Source organism: Mytilus californianus, unplaced genomic scaffold (genome assembly GCF_021869535.1).
Source record: "Mytilus californianus isolate M0D057914Y unplaced genomic scaffold, xbMytCali1.0.p SCAF_15, whole genome shotgun sequence".
Classification (NCBI taxonomy): Eukaryota; Metazoa; Mollusca; class Bivalvia; order Mytilida; family Mytilidae; genus Mytilus; species Mytilus californianus.
In genome coordinates this window covers 7,841,605-7,865,138 of record NW_026262637.1, presented here as the reverse complement: position 1 = coordinate 7,865,138, position 23,534 = coordinate 7,841,605, and the positions used below count along the sequence as shown (strand labels likewise).

The window sequence follows — 23,534 nt, the reverse complement described above, 5'->3', positions numbered from 1 at the left end:
TAGATCCACTACTGACGCAATATTTTATACTTATAATAGAAATAGAAATTGTATGCATTTTTTTTTTTTATAACGAAGAAAGATGTTGAGAAATGTGTGTGTGTGTGTGGAAGGGGGGTGGGGAGGGTTTAAAATTATTTGTCTTTGGGAAAGGGTGCGGGGATTTGAAATTTATTTTCCTTCTTCAAGGTGGGGACTTCAAATAATACGAGAAATTCCAATGTTTCCTCCAAGGTCCCCACAACGATATAAAAAAAACAGGTCCCTGAGTGGTTGATTTATAATTTCAGTCATGTTTAATTCTCTATTTGTAAATCTGTTCTTTCATGCCTACCATTTTGCAAGCAAAGGTTTCTCTATAAATTAGTTATCAAGATAATAGGCACTAAAACAACAAAACCCATAAGAGCCCAAATTGCCCAATTGGGACCTTTACTATAGAGCATATATATTCAAACTGTTTTCATTTCACCCATTTCTTTCTTAAATCTATTGTAAATTTCAAGATAAACGCATAAAAATTAAAAGCCTCCGCCGCAAACTGAATCTCCCCGAACTGTACCTTTATCGAAAAAAAAACTATTTCAAGGGTTCAAAATTATGGTATGCTTGGAGGGACAAATATCAACAAAACATGTATAAATGTATTAAAATTCATAATAAGATACTCTAGTCTTTAACCAAAATGAATATGAATAGCTAGGGCTAATTATTTAGGCATTGCTGTAGATCGTGTATTGCTCACCATTTCAACCGTAAATCTCATGATTGAGCATACATATCAATGGTTAAAGATAATATATGTGAGTCAAGTTTGGCATTTTTAACATGTCTTTACATAAATCATTTTCAAAATTTGTTAATTGGTTAATCTTTCACAAGCTATAAATCCCTGATGTGAACTGGCTGTGACATGAATGGTTATATTGAGTTACATGGTAATGTTAAAACGTAAAAGATATTTAAATAATAATTTGTATAACTCCTGGTCATAGTGTATTGTGGCTTTAATAGGGAGAAAGCTTTTCAAAAGTTCTGTAAGGTAATTGCACAGATGTAAATTAGTTTGTGAAGAAATGTTCACTTAGTGTTTTTTTTTTTTTTTTTTTTCTTCTGTTGAATCATATTGCATTATTTTCGCAGATAAATATTAATGAAGTCAATTAAGCTCATGAACAGTAGCGTTATTACCTTATTTATTCAATTCAATGTGGCATTTTGAATACAAACGCAAGGGTTATTTTAATATACTACTTTGCATAAAATTGTATATTCCGTCTTTTATTTTTAATTTGAAATAGCTGTAAAAGAACCTTTGTGAAAACAAAATATTATAATATTTACAAATATAAATGACAAAACTTATAAAAAAATAAAAGAGTAAATTAATATTAATATTAATAGAAAAAAAAAATCTTTTTTATAAGTTAAGGAGCCCATTAAATGCCATGTAGATATGAATATTTTCGTTTGCTGGATATGTAATCTGGTGCGCTCCCGTTTGAAAAATCGTGCGCATGACTTCCAAAATCGTAAGCAAAACTTTTAAACTCGTGTGCACGACATTTTAAAACTGGTGAGCAGGACATTCAAAAACTGGTGCGCACGACTTTAAAAACTCGTACGTTCACACGACTTTCATACTCATGCGCACGACTTTCAGAAATGTTGCTTTACACGACATTTAAAAACTGGTTCGCACAAGTTTCAAACACTGGTGCCCACGACTTTCAAAAACTGTTGAGCACGACTTTCAAAAACTGGTGCGCACGACTTTTAAATTCTTGCGTAAGAATTTCAAACTCGTGTGCATGACATTCAAAGTGGTGCGCACGACATAAGACAAAGTTTGACGAAATCTACACGAACGTACGCACGAGTTTGAAAAGCATGCGCACGAGTTTTAAAGTCTTGAGCACTATTTTTCAAAGTCGTGCTCACGTTTATCCAACTCGGGAGGACGTTCGTATAAATTTCGTCAACCTTTATTTTAAAGTCGTGTGCATCCGTTTGAAAGTTGTGCATTCGAGTTTGAAAGTCGAGCGCATGAGTTTCATAGTCGTACACACGATTTTAAAAACTGGTTTGCACCAGATTAAATCTCCAGCAAACGAAAATGATTATATTTACATGGCACTTAAGAGGCTCCGTAATAAGTTTACTATGTTTTAACACAAGAAAGACATGTTGTCATTGTTAAGATACCAGAATATTAATTCTGCAGCGAGAAACATCGCTTTTATTGTAGTTCCTCATCTACAAATTACAATGAGGCTTTCAACAAGGAGCAACAACTCTCGTTTTACTGTCAGTTTAAGACGGCCTCTATCACCGTTTTGAGCGAAATTATTTGCAAACTGTCGATCACGCTACAATTGTAATTGAAGAGCAAAAATCTGGCAAAGACATCAAACCTTTACTGTCATAAATTAGCTCGACAATAATACTGAACAAACATTTAGACACACACGGGGCACATCGATATATATGTTAGATAATTTGGTTGGAAATAACAAATGTAAAGTGCAATTAATTCGGGTAGACATTGAAAGATGTTACACCACCAACTCGGGCCCGATTAAAAAGAACATACCGGAAGGTACTACATATTCAAAACTATATACTTTCTACGCATAGGTGTAAATACCAAACTTCGAAGAATACATATTGGTAATTAAGGTACAACATATAAGGTGAAGGACAGGTGATCCTTGTAGAACATATTTTGGCTGATAATTTTGAATAAAAAAAAATATTAGAATGAAATCTAAGAAAGAAGGCATGTACTGCCTGTTACTCAGATAGGAAGTACCTGTTTTAGTATATCCAAAGTTCCGGTAACCAGTACGAAAATTAAAAACGGAAAGTCATTTATCAAATGACAAAATCAAAAGCTCAAACACATGAAACGAATGAAAAACAACTCTCATATTCCTGATTTGGTACAGGCATTTCCTTATATAGAAAATAGTAGATTAAACCTGGTTTTAAAGCTAGCTAAACCTCTCACTTGTATGACAGTCGCATAGACTTCCATTATATTGACAAGAATGTGTGGGCAAAACAAACAGATATAATAGGTACAAATGTCAAAAATAGGGGAACAGCAGTCAACATTGTGTTATAATCTTAATTACTATAGAACAAATAACTATTTCTACAAGGAAAAACAAAATGGACACTCTATAGTTAAGTACATAAACAAAAAAGAAAGAAAAGAATACAAAAATGTCCATAGCAGCACACTAACTCAATAGATATAAGAAGATGTGGCATGAGTGCAAATGAGACAACTCTCCATCCAAGTCAAAATTTATAAAAGTAAACTGTTATAGGTCAAAGTACGGTCTTCAACACGGAGCCTTGGCTCACACCGAACAGCAAGCTATAAAGGGCCCCAAAAGTTACAAGTGTAAAACCATTCAAACGAGAAAACCAACGGTTTAATCTATATAAAAAACGAGAAAAGAGAAACACTTATGAATGGCGGGATGTATAAATACCGAGAAAAGCCAAAAGTATATTACTTAAAATGGACTAAACGGTAAAGGTTGAAAATATACAAAGACAAATGAAAAGAACACTATAACACGTAATGGTGGCAAGAATAGGTTGTGTGCTTCTTATTAAAATATTCGAACACAAACTGGTCTGAAAATGAGAAAATGATGTATCACACATACAAGAGGTTACCTCAAGAATAAATACGCCACAACTTAAAAAGACAACATGAGAGCACAAACCTCAAACACACAGAAACTTTATACATGTACGGCCTCCACACAGCGCGAGAGTCAATTTCCGTTAATACCATAGAAAAAAATTCTTTTTAACAAAACATCTGACTCGTGCATCGATTGAATCATATTTATTTTAAAAGTGTATCTTCGGCCTAAAATGAATTTTAGTGCCATAATCATAGTTGACATAAAATATCGTTGGTGATATAGGCACAAGTTTACCATCAACTTTTGACTAAATGGTTAGAGAGAAAACTTATTATTTATAAAACAATGATTAAATTTTTTATTATTGACTTATTGAAAAGGATAATAGCCAGTACTATTGTGGTCTAACGATCCAAAACCATAAAACAAGATTAAAGTTCTGTTAGAAATTACTCCATATTGTATCAAGATGACCAGATAGTTTAATCATTCATGCAACAAACTAAATTTGAATTGTACAGATCTTTCACAGTATTTTTTCATTGTTATTTGACGCCAGATAACTAACTAAGATACATGAGACGATCTTATTTCTTCTACGACTTTGTCCCGTGTAGCATTGTAGGTAGAGCTATAGAAAATTACACGGACAACTTTCATGAACAGAATCACTCGTGCATTCAGTGGAGACATATGCGCTCAATCGCATAACTTGTTTTTATAAATATAATTTACATGAAAATTTTCATAAAAATTATAATAAAAAAAGAGCTAATTATGTCCCAAACTGCTAATTTAATAATTTTAAATAATGTGACTACGAATTTATTAGTTTTAACCATAAAAAGTTTCAAAGTCTCCACTTCAAATGAGGTATGCCCCATTTTGGACAATCAGCATTGGGATGGTTAATATAATCCTATTGTGTTACTTGATCATTCCGTGGGTCTACCCGAATATCACATTACTATAATGAACACTTAAATATTCTTATATATCTAATATATGTGGATCTATGAATTTTAATTTAAATCCATTATTGTTTTTTGCATGTCGTAGCCAAAGAAAAATAGATTTTTTTATTTAAATATTTTTTTTTTGGCCTTGGACCTTGCCCTAACTACACCTGCAGACAAAAAACCTATACGACAGTGTTTGTTACCATGCAGCCAATTTTGTTGTCATTTTTGTTTTGTATCTTGCACATAAAGGATCTCTTTACTTTACTTAGTGTACACCAAATTTAATAACCCGGTTAGGTCTTTAAGTTGAGGTTCCACTTACTAATAGTTTATCCGACATGACTCATTTGACACGCCCCCTTAGAATCAATGGTCTAAAAGAGGATCGGGAAAAAATTGGCATGCAAAATACCATCCTACTTACGAATTAAAGTAAATTGGTTTTGATCTTCTCGAGTTGATAAACAGACGGTATATATAATGGTGGAAATTCAAACCTGTCCAAATCCAGAAAAGTTTTGTTTTGTTTACAAAACTACGATCAATATCACAAAAAGTCTTAAGAGAAAAAAAACTCGTAAGTCATGAACATTTAAGTATAACTTACTTATGGTAAGATTTTTTGTGAAATGAGCCCTTGGACTTTAAGGTAACAATCAATCAGCTTTATTTAGTAACTTCTATAGTAGGGGTTCCAAGTACATAGGTCAGTTTTCCTATCGAAGGTCGGTGGTTTTCTTCGGGCACTCCGGCTTCCTCCACCAATAAAAACTGGCCGCCACGAAATAGCCCAAAAGCGGTGCTTAAAAGTGGCGTTAAAACACCAAAAATCAAAATCAATCACCTCAAACAATTACATAAAATATGGAATAATACAAAGAACAATATTTGTAAATTAAAATTAAAACGATCGCTTTGGTTTAATATGAAATTAAAGATTCCGAATGAATATTTCATACAACTCAATAACACGGGGAGTTGTTTCATATTTTCTATTATACAAATGCTATATATATATATATATATATACATGTATATAATGAAATGTGGAAGAGCGACCAGCGACAGAAAATGAGTTTATTTATCATATCAGGTATTTGAAATCATTATTCGTGGAATGAATTGCATGTTTTATGAATATTTATAATTTCTTTTTGTATTGTTTTCTCCTGTAGCAATAAGATCTTCAATGACATTCAATTTTGCATTTCTTTCTGTTGGATAAACGTAACTTTTAGCTTCTCCTTATCCATGTTTTTTGGTTACATTTTAATTGATTTAGATAACGTTGTCTAAAATAGGGGTTACAGTGTAATCTACCAATGCAATCTATAGCTAGAGGACGGGAAATAGAACCGAATGATATCTTCATTGGGGGCAATAATTATTGAATATATTGAAGCCATCCGTAATTGTCTAGGTGATTATATAATTATTTTTGCTGTTTCAAGTGTATAGTTATCTATCATAGTTTTCATAAAGGCAAACATGGACAAAATTGTCTTTTCTTTAAGGGCAATAATTTCTATAAGCGATCAACTGACGATCTGTAATATTTAACTCCTCATTTGTAAATCGTGTCTTGCTGAACATTTTCGCTGCTTAAAGTTTTTTTCTATCAAAAATCGTCTGAGCCAAAACAAAGAAAAATTAAATATGGTCATTGCAGGCGACTGACATTTTCAGCTGCGTGACTTATTTCGAGATATTGCTGACCTTTTATTGCTTTCTCTCGGTCTTTAACAGTTTTTATGATAATAAACGAAAACGCAAACTTGATAATTTCGTTCGGGAAGGACAATAACCATCTCAATCATATTGACTTATTTGTAGATTTTAGCTTACTGATTACCTTTGCTGTTAACAGCGTCTCTCTCATAACACTAGAAGAGTTTTTGCAACAGTTACAAAAACTATGATTTGTAAAATTTCAACTGAAAGACAAATAACTCCTCTTAGGATTCAACCGTTGATTTTGAACATTTAACTTGTGTGTATGTCTTACTCTGCTGATTTTGAACATTTAACTTGTGTGTATGTCTTACTCTGCTGATTTTGAACATTTAACTTGTGTGTATGTCTTACTCTGCTGTTTTTGAACATTTTACTTGTGTGTATGTCTTACTCTGCTGATTTTGAACATTTAACTTGTGTGTATGTCTTACTCTGCTGATTTTGAACATTAAGTTTGTGTGTAGGTCTTACTCTGCTGATTGTGAACATTTAACTTGTATGTTGGTCTTACTCTGCTGATTTTGAACATTTTACCTTGTGTGTAGGTCTTATTCTGCTTATTTTGAACATTTTGCCTTGTGTGTAGGTCTTATTCTGCTGATAGTGAACATTTAATTTGTGTATAGGTCTTACTCTGCTGTTTTTAATGATTTCATTCTATTTACTTGTATTTTACATACACGCAAAATTAGGTACAAATCATCATTTAAAGTTAATTTGAATAAGGAGTCCACTACCTATTCACATTAATTCAGATATTTCTCCAAAATATATGTTCATCTTTGCATTTTTTTCAAAGCCGAACTCATCTCAAAGAATGGATGATACCAAAGTTTCCTAAATAAGAAATTGATAAAATGTGTATAGTCGAGAGAGCAAAGTGCTATCGGAACGAACATAGATTGCAACAAAATTGACGGAAAAAATCCACATTTACATAAAGCAGACACTATACATGTTAAACTCTATTTTGCAGTACTTGGATTGTTAAGCACAATCGTATACATGAATACATTGGATTGGTCGATTGATTAACGTCTAGAGGCAAATATTAAATGCACATTTAGGCCCAAAACAAGTTCAAAACTGATAAAATTTTGTAAGTTGACCAAGATCGATTGATATGTTTTTTTTTGTTTTTTTTTTTTTTGCTTACGTCAGTTATGTAATGTATATAAAGGACGAGACACTATTAACAATCAACACACTACTTAGTTTATTCAAGGTTGGACGACAGGGATGAAGGGTGTGATATTTACATGACCTACAATGATACATTGGAAAGGGACAGGAATGTGGCCTTACAACAGGCTCTCTACGGCCCTTAAAGATTTGTTCCAATGGGTCACTAGCGAGTAGAGAGTTTTACACTATCCCTACACGAGGCATTGGATTGAACGTCCCTATTTCGACCATACGTATATCCACGTTTATTTTCTATAAAGAGATTGCTTTATCTATATATAACATTATACATATTTATTATAAGGTTAAATCCTAACTATCCTACTGCCTGTCGATACTTTTATTTTAGCATTGCACAAGTCATGTCTTCTTTGACTGTCCATGGTGTTAAATCACTAAATCCCTGGAATGTGTTTTGATTGATTTCAGTCTCTGATGTATGATTTTTTATTATTTATTGTTTTTGGCTTTTAACTAGCTTTCAGTAACTGCGAGTACTCTCAAATCGTGCTATCGTGTTGATTTGACCTGTTGACACAATTTGTAATGCATTTTTGTTATTCAATGTTTGTTTGTTTTGTGTTATATCTCATCTCACTATTTTTTTTATATGTACCACCTTTGATAAGTGTTAAGTTTTACGATAAATTTTCACTTCTGTTCTCGTACTATGAACAACAAATTTATTTTGTAAAAAAATATTTCCGTACTCCTAACAACAAAATTATTATATTTAAAGTTACCTGTGTACGTTATTTTATTTCACGCCATTTAGTCCCAGGTTATAGTTGTCTTTTTGACATTGTTTTACATATTGTATTTATATTGTGTCAAAGATCAATTTTATTCGTTCAGTGTATGTTTACTTGTTTTTGTTAATATTCCTTTTTGATCGAGTTATGCCACTTCAATTAATATTTTATAGTGTGTCTTTCTATGATGTAATGTTATACCACTGTTTCATGTTAGAGTAAAGGTTGGCGCCTGTTAAAACGTTTAAACCCGCTGCATTTGTTTGCACCTGTCCTAAGTCAGGAACCTGTTGTTCAGTGGTTGTCGTTTGTTGATGTGGTTCATTAGTGTTTCTCGTTTCTCGTTTTTTATATAGATTAGACCGTTGTTTTTCCTGTTTGAATTGTTTTACACTAGTCATTTTGGTGCCCTTTATAGCTTGTTGTTCGGTGTGAGCCAAGGCTCCGTGTTGAAGGCCGTACCTTGACCTATAATGGTTTACTTTTTACAAATTTAGTCATGGATGGAGAGTTGTCTCATTGGCACTCATACCACATCTTCTTATATCTATGTCTACATATATGTAAAGAACAGCCAAACAGACGCCTCGCTTAAACCATAATGATTGTTAACTGTCGGACGAAAGAAGTTCAGTGCAGACAATATTTCTATACCCTAGTTAACCCTTAGGATTTGAATAAAACGAGATTTAGGGTATAATTAGGTGAGACAGCAAACCAACAAAACAAAAAAAATAAGACATCTAGAGTATAAAATAGAGAAGCTAATCCAATAGCATTTACCATAAAAAAAAATATTAACAAGAATGTTGTGTGTGGCTGAAATGATTCACCATTTCTTACTTGATAACAAATGCTGAATCAAAGAAGGCACAGTAAAAATCTATACGGGAAAGCATTTCAATCTATATTAACGGTATAATGGAACACCTTACCAAAACACACAAGTACAAGCAAAATATCGATAAGCAATACAGTTTCATAGAATTCTCGAAGTTACTAAAGTTGGCTAAAAGTAACTTACCTAATGATATCATCGGAAATTACACTTTAATACAGATGGGCGACAGTCAAACTCACAGATCGAAAACAAACCGACAACGCCATGGTAAAAAAATCAAAAAAGACAAACAGACAAATAATAGTACACAAGACACAACATAGAAAAGTAAAGACTAAGCAATACGAACCCCTCCAAAAACTGGGGGTGATAGCTTAGATCAACTTGATAAAGGACAAGGTATGATAAAAAGGCGTTTTTATTGACCCCTATCAACATATCTAATTTACACCAAGATATTATTTTCAATGCAGAATGATAATTTTCAATAACCTAGGAGGGGGTATTTCGGCAATTTCACTATATATTATTGAAAAGCATGATAAATGTAGGGTATACCATTTCATTTAACAACATCTTGGTGTAAATATATATACAATAATTGGCCTAAGAATAAAAACATGAATATAACACAGATTTTACTGTGTTCCGGTGAAACGAAGGTTGCTTAGCAACGACAAAAATTATCACATACTTATTGCTTTATCTGTACAAATTAGGGTTAGGAATTAATCAATCACGACTTAACTGTGACAACAACCGGCACAGCTAAACGCCAAATGATGTTTATTTTATTGTGTGCATATCATGTAGTATGTATCTTAGTTTTAATTATATCTTAATAAATATATGTTCTATGTTTTGTTGTGTATAAAGGGTAATTTATATAAGTTAACTTATTAAAAAATAAATTGGTTTAATACACACACAACTATTTTCCACCTTAGGGTGCCTCATGCATGAAGGGTGAAGTCATAGCAGGAGACCTGTGCCATTAATAATTTGCAATGGAGCTGTTATGTCGATTATATTAGACTAACCACCACCGTCCCCATCACCACCATTGTTTTCATTATATTCAGAAATGTATAATGTACTATTTAAGTACTGTCTCGGTATATAATATTGTAACGTGACCGAGGGGATGTCAACACTGACACAGACGGACGGACATAGCCATCTATGGCACGACAATATATCCTGTGGTAAATTCCCAGTAACTAAATAATACGGTATATATATATATATAAGTTTATTAACAAATGTACATTACTTCCGACTTATTGACAAAGTTAGCTACAAAGTTTAAACATATAAACTTTAAAAACAAGTCCTCCAGAATCTTTACTGATTCAAGACTTAAGGAATACACATCCTTTCAGTATCACAGCTGATACACAATCTGCCAGTCTCTGACCAACTGACCTTTATCATAGAGTTTAATTACTGCATCTCTAGACAAACAAATAGGCACACCTAATTTTATTACCCTACACCCCAAGACATTGCTACTTGTCTTAATTACATCTGACAGTTCAACTTTAACTGCAAATAATAAAACTAGCCATTTGTCAAATTAGCCTTGCGTCATTAATTTTCTCTGTACACAAATAAACAGTTATAAAGCCAATTTAACCAGAGGTCAATATTTACAAAACATTAAAATATTACATTGCCTCCCTCTTTGAAAAACATGTGTCCCACATGTAAACAAAAAAAAACAACTTTAACTTTTTAAAGTATGGAAGACCTTTTTCAAAAATAAAACAAAAAATACGCAATAAAATATACACGGAAAATCGAAATGTATCATAAAATAATTTCAACATTTCAACAATAAAATAAATCATATAATTCAATCATAATCATGAAAACATGCAATGTTAATTTCAATGTTCATTTTAAAAGTTCATAGTTTATAAGCTTCGAAAAAAGTTCTAATCAGGTACGAATCTGTTGGGTGGACGTTTCACACGATGTCCGCGACCGTATTCAATATTGTCAGTTGGAAAAATACACATATCGCACTGTTCATTTTCACTCAATTCAATGTCAGACTCAATGTCATTTTCTTCGATTGCGGTAGCGTGAGACTCGGTGTCTTTTTGAATTACCGTTTTAATAAGCCAATTGTCAAAATCTCCATGATATGGTTTTAGTCTGTTGTAATGAACAACTCTTGGTTTTGACGATTCTAACTTTTGAATGCGGTATACTAAGTCACTAATACTGTTTATAATAAGATAAGGTCCATCCCAATTACTCTGTAGTTTCGGACTAATCCCAACTTTTCTCTTTGGATCATGTAACCATACGGCATCTCCAACAGAATACGGTTTAAAATTAACTTTATAGTCATAATACCATTTCTGTTTATCACTGGCATTATTAATGTTTTCTCGAGCAAATTCATGTACATTGTCTAAATATGTTCTTATTTGCATTACATAATCCGGGAGATTATCAAAATTCTCATTATTACTAACAGTTTCCTAAAACACGTCAATCGGATGTCTTACATCACGCCCGAATAACATCACATTCGGTGAGTATTTTGTCGTGTCATGTTCCGCGCTACGATATGCCATCATCTGTAATGGAAGTAGAACATCCCAGTTCTTCTGATCTTTATTCACGCATGTAGCCAGCATTGCTTCCATTGTTGAGTTGTAACGCTAAACCATCCCATCAGATTGGGGATGAAGTGCAATGGTTCTCGTTTTATCCACTCCTAAGAGTTTACAGAGTTCACGGAATAGTCTTGATTCAAAGTTCGTACCTTGGTCCGTGTGAATCTGCATTGGCACACCATAATGGGTCACAAATTGTTCAACAAACAATTGCGCTATAGTTTCTGCTTCCTGGTCTGGTAATGCGTATGCCTCTACCCATTTCGAAAAATAGTCCTGGATAACTAGTACGTATCTGTTATTACGTTCAGAGAGCGGTAATGGTCCCATTATGTCCATAGCAACTCTTTCCATAACAGCTCCTACATTATATGTTTTCATTGGCGCCCTAAATGTTTTTGGAGGTCTTTTTCGTGAACCACATTGATGACATCGACGGCACCATTCTTTGACATTTTCCCCAACGCCTGGCCAATAAAATCGTTCTCTAATTCGACCTAAAGTTTTATTGACTCCCAAATGTCCAGCTGTTACGGCATCATGCAGGTTTGTTAGAATGTCCGTTTTAAAGCTATCTGGAACCACTAGCTGCCATGAAATTTTCTTTCTTGTGTCGTCTTCCCATCTCCTGTATAAGATGTCGTTTCGTATTTCAAGTCGTTTCCATTGTGACCACAATGCCTTCACAACAACGCTTTCCGAGCAGATGTCATGCCAAGTAGGTTTATGATCACTATTCTCCATCAAATTGATAATCAATGCTAAATTTTTATCCTCCCTTTGTGCACATTTTATTTCACTATCAGATAAACCATTAATCCAACTATTTGAATTTGACACTTTAGATTTATTATCGCTAATAACATTACACTGTGTGCTAGATACACCATATTTCAATTCTACTTTTTCACAGTGTGAACAATCTAAACACGGCCTTCTCGATAAACTATCCGCATTTGAATGTTTTAATCCAGGCCTATGCACAATTTCATAGTCGTAAGTTCCTAATACTTCTAACCATCGCGCCAATTGCCCTTCTATATCCTTGAATTTAGTAATCCAGCGCAATGAACTATGATCTGTTCAAACAGTAAATTTTGATCCATAAAGATAGCAATGAAAGTGTTTGATGCTGCTAATCACCGCTAGAAGTTCCTTTCTTGTAGTACAGTAATTAATTCCGGATTTAGATAACGCTCGACTGTAATAAGCAAACACCTTTTCATGACCATTTTGAACTTGCGAAATCACTGCACCTAGCGCAGAATTACTACAGTCAGTGTCAAGTATAAACTCCAAACCATACGGATCCGGATACGCTTAAATCGGCGGACTAGAAAGTTTTGATTTCATAATGTTGAATGTTTCTTCGCATAGATCTGTCCATTCAAACAATGTCTGCTTTTCAGTAAGCTTATTCAATGGTCGTGCATATTTTGCAAAATCAAGGATAAATCGTCGGTAATACGAGCATATTCCAAGAAAGGCCCGTACTTCTTTTACTGTTGTCGGTCTAGGCCAATTACTGATGGCCTCAATCTTTGACGGATCAGCTCGAACACCATCTTTAGAAACAACATGTCCCAAGTAGTTAACACTCTTTTGAAACAACGTACATTTCTTCGGATTGAGTTTTAACCCTGCCATACGCAAACGGTCAAACACTTCTTGTAGTCTCTGTAGTGAAGATTAAAATTCCGTTCCGAAGACAATAATATCATCTAAGTATACCAAGCAAGTTTTCCATGATATGCCTTTTAAAACTTTGTTCATTAGTCTCTCAAACGTTGCAGGTGCGTTACAAAGACCCATTGGCATTACTTTGAATTGGTATAGTCCATTTTCTGTCACAAAGGCAGTTTTTTCACGGTCGTTTTCATCACACTTTACTTGAAAATATCCACTTTGAAGATCAAGTACATGGAACCATTCTGCTCCGGACAACGCATCTAGTTTATCATCTATACGAGAAACCGGAAATGAATCTTTCTTTGTGATATCATTGAGCTTGCGATAGTCTAAACATATCCGCGTAGAACCATCTTTCTTTCTTACAAGGACTAGGGGTGATGACCATGGAATCTCGGACGGTTCAATGATGTCACTGCGCAAATGTTATGCTAATTCCTGTTATCTGAGAAGCTAGTTCAGATCTTTGAGCAAATGGCAATCGGCGCGGTTTTTGACGAATCAGGTCTGTATTTTGAGTATTAATTTTATGCGTTACAATATCGGTACGTCCTATGTCCCACTTATCTTTGTCAAATACACTTTGATTCATAAAAAGTAAGGCTCTGAGTCTTTCTCTCTGGTTTTCATTTAAGTGTACACATGAGCTTGTATATAAACTAGTTAAATGTTCAGGAATATCTTCTGTTGACAATTCTTGAGAACAAACTGACTCATTAAGTATGGTTACTGCTTCACATGTCGCTGCAATTGAATTTGCATATACTTTAACAGACTTATCTGTTGCGTTCAATACTTGCATCGGAACAACATCTGATGATGAATTAAATACTGTTTTAGCCAACAAAAGCTGATGTTTCTCCACAAATTTATCTGAAGCTATTAACATGCTACAATCTGGAGTATAACCAATATCAATAACTTTCTCCGGAATAATCTGCTCGACACCCGGCGGAATAACTGTTGTCTCTGACACAGCAACCCGACAACATCGCACACCTTGTGTATTTACTACTAAACAAGATATCTGTTATTTGTTAACAGTCATTGTATTGTTAGCAACATCAATGCAACACATATTTTATATCATGAAGTCAAAACCGATAATACAGTCTATATCTTCATCTATATCAGCTACCCACACATCGTGTGTGAGAAGTGTCCTTCCAATTTCAACGTTCATTTTACCTATTCCTCTCACTTTAACTGGTGTACCGTCGGCAAGTTTCATGTTTGTATGTGTTGGACGCAACACCACTTTGTTTCCATCGGACAGAGAATCGTATACCTTACTGTTCAAAATTGTCACATTTGCACCTGTATTTACTAAACATTGGATGTTTTTACCTTGAAATTTACCAGAAATATACATTCCTCCATCGCCACTCGCTACACGACCGGTTTTTACTCTGTTTTTTTGTTGATAATTTGTTTTACTTTTGTCATATTTAGGACAATTTCTTCTGATATGGCCTGGCTCTCCACAAGTCCAACATCCTCTTTTTCCCGGCTTGTTGTTATTGTTATTAAATCCGCTTCTCTGTTGACTCATACCGCTCTTAAGAAACTGAAACTCACGTCGAAGTTCCTCTACCACATCAGATAGTGTTTTGATTTGACCAGACACTTCTGAACTTTCCGATTTAGCAAAATTTCGAACACTTGAAGGTTTGTCCCTCTGTTTATCCGCAATATAAAAAGCCTCAAGCTCAACAGCCAACTTAACAGCATCATCTAGTGTCTTTGGGTGAGCTTGATGTATACGCAACCGTGTATCCGCGTCATCTTATGGAATACCAATGTACATAGTGACAAGTTTAACTTTTTAGATTCATGTTTTAAATATTATAATCTGCATATGATTGGAATTGCGGAAACGCATTTGACCGGTAATAAAGGCATTGAAGTGGATGGTTATAACTGGTTCGGTTTTAATCGTAAAAACATTCACGTGCGTGCGAAAACTGGTTCTGGTGGGGTCGGACTTTTAATTCGCAATGATATTTGCAGTCAATTTGATGTTGAAATAATTGACAATGATACTGATGGAATATTGTGGGTGAGATTGGAGGATAAAAACTGTTTACAGAACGTTTTCTGTGTTTGTGTTGTATATTTGCCACCTGAAAACTCCACACGGGCAGTAAACGTGAACGAATTTTTTGAAACATTAATGTCAAAAATCTACACCCTTCCTCAAGGGTCTCCGTTTTATTTGTGTGGCGATTGGAATAGTAGATGTTCCGATTTGTCGGATGCGATTGCTGGAATAGACAGTTTACCCGAAAGACATGTAATTGACTTTCATCATAATAGTTATGGTAGTACTTTTTGTGATTTCTTAATTGACGTAAACTGTTGTATTTTAAAAAGTCCATTATACGCGATTTGTGGGAGTTCATAAGAGGAGCGAGGAATTCAATATATATCATATCTGAGGAATAAGGATATGGTATCCTCATATTGTCACTAATATGTGTCAGTTGTTTTCTGTTCTGACGTCTGTGAATTATTATTATTGTAATTGTTTATTATTATTATTATTATTATTATTATTATTATTATTATTATTATTATTATTATTGCATCAATGAAATGATCTCGGCTCAACATCTCTTGTAGTTCCAATTGAGCTTTGGGATATGCTTTACGGCTTAGTCTCTTGATATGTTGCGCCAATTCAGGCAATTCTTGATCTCTTCTTTTACGGATATTCTTAAGCTGCACACGGAAAAGCTCTGTTCTGTTTTCGGTTCCAAATCTACTTGTTAATGCTGCACATATCGATTGATAATCTTTACGCTTTATCGGATCAATATCGGCTAAAACACTTTGCGCATTCCCACTTAGACTTGTTGCAAGAAACATTGCTTTCTGATTATCCGCCCAACAATTTAATTCGGATATCATTTCAAACTGAATTTTATAATATTCCCAAGAAACAGAACCATCATATTTAGAGGGTCGGACAACTGGCTTTTCAGATCCCAGATGCTTATGTGAATTCGATCCTTGATTACGAGAAGGTTGGAACACAGATGGAATTGATGATCTTTTCGGGGTCGGAGCACTTGAAATTTCATCCTGAAGAGTTTCATACTCTTTAGTTAAACGCTGTATTTTTCTTTGGGTTTCAATCATTCTAGGCGTTGAAGCTGATAACACGGTTGAACTTAATCCTATCCCCGTATCCATTGATACTTTAGGTCTTGCACCTCCGAAATAAATTTCTCTATCAGAAGAATCACGTGTATCCATTTTTATAACAATTTAATTACAGTTGCTTTATTTACGCACATGAAATATTTTATTCCATTTGCAATAATCCTCTCACACAAAATTATCTGAATATTACTATAAATCCTCAGAATATAATTTGCGAAAATACATTGTTAAATTCCAAATAGCACATCAATTCTTATAATAGAAATAAACTAATCCATGTTAATAATATCCACACCGCTGCCACCAAAAATTGTAACGTGACCGAGGGGATGTCAACACTGACACAGACGGACGGACATAGCCATCTATGGCACGACAATATGTCCTGTGGTAAATTCCCAGTAACTAAATAATACGGTATATATATATAAGTTTATTAACAAATGTACATGACTTCCGACTTATTGACAAAGTTAAACATATAAACTTTAAAAACAAGTCCTCCAGAATCTTTACTGATTCAAGACTTAAGGAATACACATCCTTTCAGTATCACAGCTGATACACAATCTGCCAGTCTCTGACCAACTGACCTTTATCATAGAGTTTAATTACTGCATCTCTAGACCAACAAATAGGCACAACTAATTTTATTACCCTACACCCTAGACATTGCTACTTGTCTTAATTACATCTGACAGTTCAACTTTAACTGCAGATAATAAGACTAGCCATTTGTCAAATTAGCCTTGCGTCATTAATTTTCTCTGTACACAAATAAACAGTTGTGAAGCCAATTTAACCAGAGGTCAATATTTACAAAACATTAAAATATTACAATATCTTTTAGGTCAGCACATTTTCGTTATTATTAACCCAATTTCCCCAAATTTGATGCAGAGTTATTAATTTATAAGTTGCTTGTCACAGTTAATGGGACTTATAGCAGTAGTTAGATCAACATATACATAGACCAGACACATGCTGGAAGTTTCCTGACACTAACTACCAACAGATCCCTGTTCTAAGTCAGTCCTGACGTCTGGACTTCTGTCACTGACGATTTTGATCTACATGCTTGGAGTAATAAACAAGAACAGGTCCAGAAGTCAGGTCAAGCGTGACCTTAAATAGTTTTGTTGTGCAAAATATGATATGCAGTTTAACAGACTGCAAAATTCAATGTGATAACCACTGAAGATACGCGTTAATCGAACAGTTAAGGACATTTATAATAGCTTCAATTAACATGACATCAAACAGTTATTCACCTTGTTCTCCTTACACAGATCTTCTTACGTATTATGTATTTGCTGGCTTTTTCCACTTTTATATTACATTAAACATTTAAACAATTTATATATCGCATGCGGAAATTTAGCAGAATGAGGACAGTTATTTAATGCTAAAGCGAGGCTGGCGCGGTACAGCAATCATTGATAAGTGTTTTCATTGACAATTTGCTGTCCAGCAATGCGATCCAGATCCTTTACTGTTATAAAATGAAAATAATACGTAAAACATTATATAAGCGCATTAGCAGCGCATTCATACAAAAAGGATAGTAGGTAAAGCCATACTATAATAAAAAAGAATTGTTTACTTGATAGTAAATCGACTCTGAGAGGGATATTTTTATGATAAATCGCCAATAAAAGATGATAAAAAGTATATATTCAAAGAAAATAGTATCATGTCATTAAAAATGAAAGGAGCATGTTGTAAAAATCATTAGTATTAGCCTTAAAAAAATGTTTCTAAAATTGAAGATGAAATGTTAAAGATATGCCCAAGCTTAAATTTCCATTATAATTGTGAAAAATGAACGATTAAAACTAAGTTTTTTGCACATTATAATATGGTTTTTTCACTAAAAATCAAAGTTATTTATACCTGTAATTACCGACATTGTTTCATACAAGATATTTAGATGTCTTTCACTTTATTTTAGTAAAACACAATGGATCCAAAGCAGTCCCATAACAATCAACCCCCTCCGCAACATATGGGACGAGATTCACAAGTTCATCCTCAGCACCAACAGCAGAATACAACAGTTGTTATAAACCAGCCCGGTATACAGACCAATCCATTAATGATTGGAACAATACATGGAACAAGAGGATGGTCAACAGAACTGTTTGACTGTTTTGGAGATGTCAACAATTGTATGTACAACGTACAGATTTATTTCTTTTCCCCATGACGTTGTCAGTTTAATTTCAACTTACGGGTTTGATGCCCCCTTTGGTATCTTTCGCCTCTCTTTTAATTATATTTGATATAAGATATTTTAAATATTGGGTCGATGAATCATTTAATTACGAATGAAATGTAAAGAAAAATAAAAGTGTTACATTCACGCAAAACAGCAAAGAAACAGCGCTTTAACAGCTATTTTCATCTCAACATACACATTTTTACCACAATTACTAGACATGCATAATACTGAATAAAGACATGAGCTTTAATGCCTCGTTACATTTTCAAGGGAATTTATCTTGTGAATGCCTCATTATGGTAACAATTAAACTCAATGAACGTAAGGAGTTCCACTATTGCATTGAACTATCATATTATTAACCAGTGGGATATCTAGTGTCAAGCTATTACCTCCCCTGTAAACACTGAATACTTGATCTTTTAAACGTTTGGTCCGCTTTAGCAAGAAAGCTTTTAATAAAACATTCACAAGAAAACGTTCGGGTAAATGGTAACTATAAAATATGAATTGAAATAATAGAAAAAGTTTCCAAATAATGTAATCATCTCCCTCCTCAAATAGAAAACGACGAGTACAGCTGGCTATAGGAGCTGTGTGTAAAATTTGTTTACAATGTTGCCATGCGAAAAATTCCAATTTATTTTTTCTACTGGCTGTATACCTCTCTGGAACATGCCAATTATCCGTCTATGTTTGCTGCTAGTCCAGAGAAGTTCGTCTGGAACATGTCAATTATCTGTCTATGTTTGCTGCTAGTCTAGAGAAGTTCAGGGAGAAAATTCAAAACGACTCAATTAATATGCAGCTAAGATCAACAATTTTGAAATAACGTTTCTAAGCAAATTTAAACGGACCTTATCTCGATGTCAACATTGATTGTGAAGAGATCGAGCGACCGCAAGTACATGTACAGAAATCGAGACGCCCTTTTCTTTAAATTGTACAAATAAATAGTTAAAATCGTTTAAATTTATATTGTGGGATATTGTAACATGCTAAGGACTAAACGGAACACTCCGAAAATGTATGACTTGAAAGATATTTAGATTTTATATGTACTACATGTTTTCTTTCTATTTATTTTTATCAAATTGCAGCAAAGATTAACAGTATATAAATTTCAGACAAGTTTCAAATGCAATTACTGTAGTAAATAATTAAAATAAAACATCATTGCATGTATATTTTTCTAATACAGTTCAACAAATAATTTCTGTAAAATGTTCGAATGTTGATAAGAAATAATTTTTAATCAGAATCGTCACCGTCATTGTTTTACTATTAATTTTCTCGACTTTTTATTAAGAAGAGCGACTTTTCTATTTCTTTCGTCTCATCAGTTTAGCCACTGTAACAAGTAACTCATATAGTTCAACCATTCGATATATGTTTATCCCTGAAGTAAACGTTAACGTTGATGTGATTGAAGGCGTTGAAACAAATGAATGAAAAGACAAACAGAGGTTAAGATACGATCTTTACAATGTGTCAAGCTACAAACAGGTCTAAATCTAGAAAAGAATGAGATAAAATCATGTTAAATTTTAAATACCTTTATGTATAAACAATTAATGTATCAGGTTATCTGATAGTGAACATATTACTTTCATTGAAATCACACGGAATATTAAACTAACATAAAAAGTACACTTCACGTAATTAAGTCGATTCACTGTTCGCAATCCATTTTAAAAAAGCATTAATAGTGACATTTTATTTCAAGTCCATTGTTCATATCGTAAAATTTTATCAAAGATACCAGTCATAAATGTTAACGCCAGACACGCGTTTCGTCTGCCATGAACGGTTACAACACGCTTTTGGAGTTCTTGAATATAAAAATAAGAAGATGTGGTAAGATTGCCAATGAGACAACTCTCCACCAGAGACCAAAATGACACAGAAATTAATAACTATGGGTCACCATACGGCCTTCAACAAAGAGCAAAGCCCATACCGCATAGTCAGCTATAAAAGGCCCTGAAATTAAAAATGTAAAACAATCCAAACGAGAAAACTAGCGGCCTGATTAATGTACAAAATAATGAACGAAAAACAAATATGATATACAGTAAAAAACGACAACCACTGAATTACAGGCTCCTGACTTGGGAAAGACACACACATAATGTGGAGGGGTTAAACATGTTAGCGGGCGCCCAACCCTCCCCCTGACCTGGGACAGTGGTGTAACAGTACAACATATGAACAAACTATAAAAATTTGTTGAAAAGGGATTAACTCATCAGATAGATACAAAGCACAAAAACAAGTAACAAAAAAACAGAGTGGACATGGCAGGGTACTTATACATCCCCACAACGAAAAGATACTAAGTACAGATCTGTGAGTACTCGCAGTTACTGACAGCTAATTCAAAGCCAGTAACAAATAATAAAAAAATCATGCATCTAAGACTAAAATATCAATCAGTACACACCCAACATCCGATGGATTTAGTGTAAAGACGTCATAAACAGTCAGAGAAAATCATGAAGTTTGTTTTTAATAATTTTATTGGCGTATTAATAACCCTTTTTTGATTTGTAATTTTTGGAATGTGATATGCGTATAACCACAATATTCAAGCATTTATTCAAATAGGAATCACTGGACTTTTTGTCTGATTTCTTTTGTTTACACAAATTGTTATCATACGATTGAGAAATTAAAGCTGCTTATATGTTATCTAAATAAGGCGGTATAAATTTTTCAAGGGTAGATTTATTAAAAATGTTTCACCATCAATTTTTCTTAAACTTCTGTAAAAGACTTCTGGCTCAATGTACTTTAAAATTTTAATGTAAAAACTTGAGGTCATTGAACTTTTGTTTACGATAAAATACATTGAAATTAATGAAATCAGTTTTTTTAAATACTTGGGTTATATAGGGGAAATTTGATTTTTCCTCATTGATGAAACATATGGGATAGAATCAGTTTAATTTCATTTAGAGAATTACTTTTCATAAATACATACGAAATATCAGAGTCTTATTTTTCTTAAAATCTAAAAAAACACAAACTGTCCTATCAAATTTAGATAATAATCTGCCCTTAATTTTGAAAGAATCAGGTGCTGCTTGAATGTTGATTCACAGAAATGGGAAGTTCACAATCATGAAGCTGAAATCACCTTTTTTGTCGTTAAGTCTTTCCGAACTGTGTCCAATTAGAAGCTGATGATTTGATAACATTAGTACCTGTCTAATGTATGTCATGACTAATCAGAAATAACTTTATTATATTTATAGGTTTGTATACCGGCTTTTGTTACAGTTGTGCAATGTATAATATTGCTATACGCTTGGGAGAATCTTCCTGCACAATGTGTTGTGTGCCAGCCGTAGATATAAACATAAGAACAAGAATAAGGACTCTTGGTGGAATACAGGTAAAAAAAAACATAATTACGTCATACATAGATTAAACTTGTGCTTTCTAAATAAACGGAACAGATGATATCGATTATTTCTATAATTCATTTCATTTCTCTTTAATAGTAGAAATCGAGATACCCATAGAAGAAATTTATATTTTCCTCCAAAAATAAACAAAAAAAAATCATCTCTGGTAGAAACACTCAATATTTTTTGTTTCGTCAGAAGCGGTTTCTGGATTCAATCTCACCAGGAACGCTCGAACCTAAACGTATATAATGCCAGTGAGGAATGAATACGTCAGAAAGCTATTAGATATTTGACCAAATCGAATGCTAAAAGAATAGAAAAACCATTTAAGGTCAAACATGCCTAAGGGTGATGGAACCTTAGTTACTACATAATTATAATTTTATCAACAAGATTTTTAGACCATAGATGATTTCAGTACCGCGCCTACTACGGAGCTGATAATACTCAGAGACTAGCAGTCCACAAACAGTGTCATCGACCTAGTACTAGTACTAGTAAATGAAAATTACCCTTTTAAATTTCGTTTTGATTAGCGTACTCAGGAATGCTATCAAATCTTGTATAGCGTGACACAATACTAGTTATCAAAATATATTGAACAGAACACTCAAAAGAACAGCAACTGTTTAAATAATAATGAACAGATGTATTATTTTAGGCTTTATGCAAAACATTTGAATTAATATTAGGCAACTTTCATGTCGATAATGTTGAATAACGAATTGCGTTACGAATGAGTCGAACTTTCAAATTGATAGTTCCGATACAAAAAAATATATAAGTAGCTAGGTTCAGCCGACACCAAAGTAAAAACCTTCTCATAAAATATGATGACAAAGTAAACATAACCCAACGACAGCAAAGACAATCATTATATATTGGTTGTTTGAGTATTATAAATCTTCTAAATATATAAGTGTTCCTAAGAAATTGTACAATACAAATGGAACAATAAACGTTTAAAATTACGAGTTGTGTCAACCTACAACAAGGAGCTCTTGTTGTAAGTTGTTTTTTTTTCAGCCATGACTGCCATATTTTATATTTTAGGGTGATATGTGTAATGATTGTATGATTGTTGCCTTTTGTGGAGCTTGTGCAGCCTGTCAGGAAAACAGAGAGCTACGTAATATGGGACTCTAAAACCAGTGTGTACCCGTATAAAGTGTGTCTTGTTTTACAGTTTAAACACATATGTTTTATTAGACTTTATATATAATGTGTGTCTGTATAAATTTAAATGGCATGTATTAAAATACATTTTCTATGAA

General features: G+C 33.5%; 1 protein-coding gene across 1 annotated transcript; it reads left to right on the top strand.

Annotated features, from left to right (window-relative positions):
* The first annotated feature begins 993 nt into the window (after positions 1-993).
* LOC127725316 (placenta-specific gene 8 protein-like) lies at positions 994-23,534 on the top strand. Its single transcript, XM_052232244.1, has 4 exons — positions 994-1,042; positions 18,578-18,794; positions 22,105-22,244; positions 23,314-23,534. Exons 2-4 carry the CDS (start codon positions 18,587-18,589, stop codon positions 23,404-23,406), a joined length of 441 nt encoding a protein of 146 aa, XP_052088204.1. The 5' UTR covers positions 994-1,042; positions 18,578-18,586; the 3' UTR covers positions 23,407-23,534.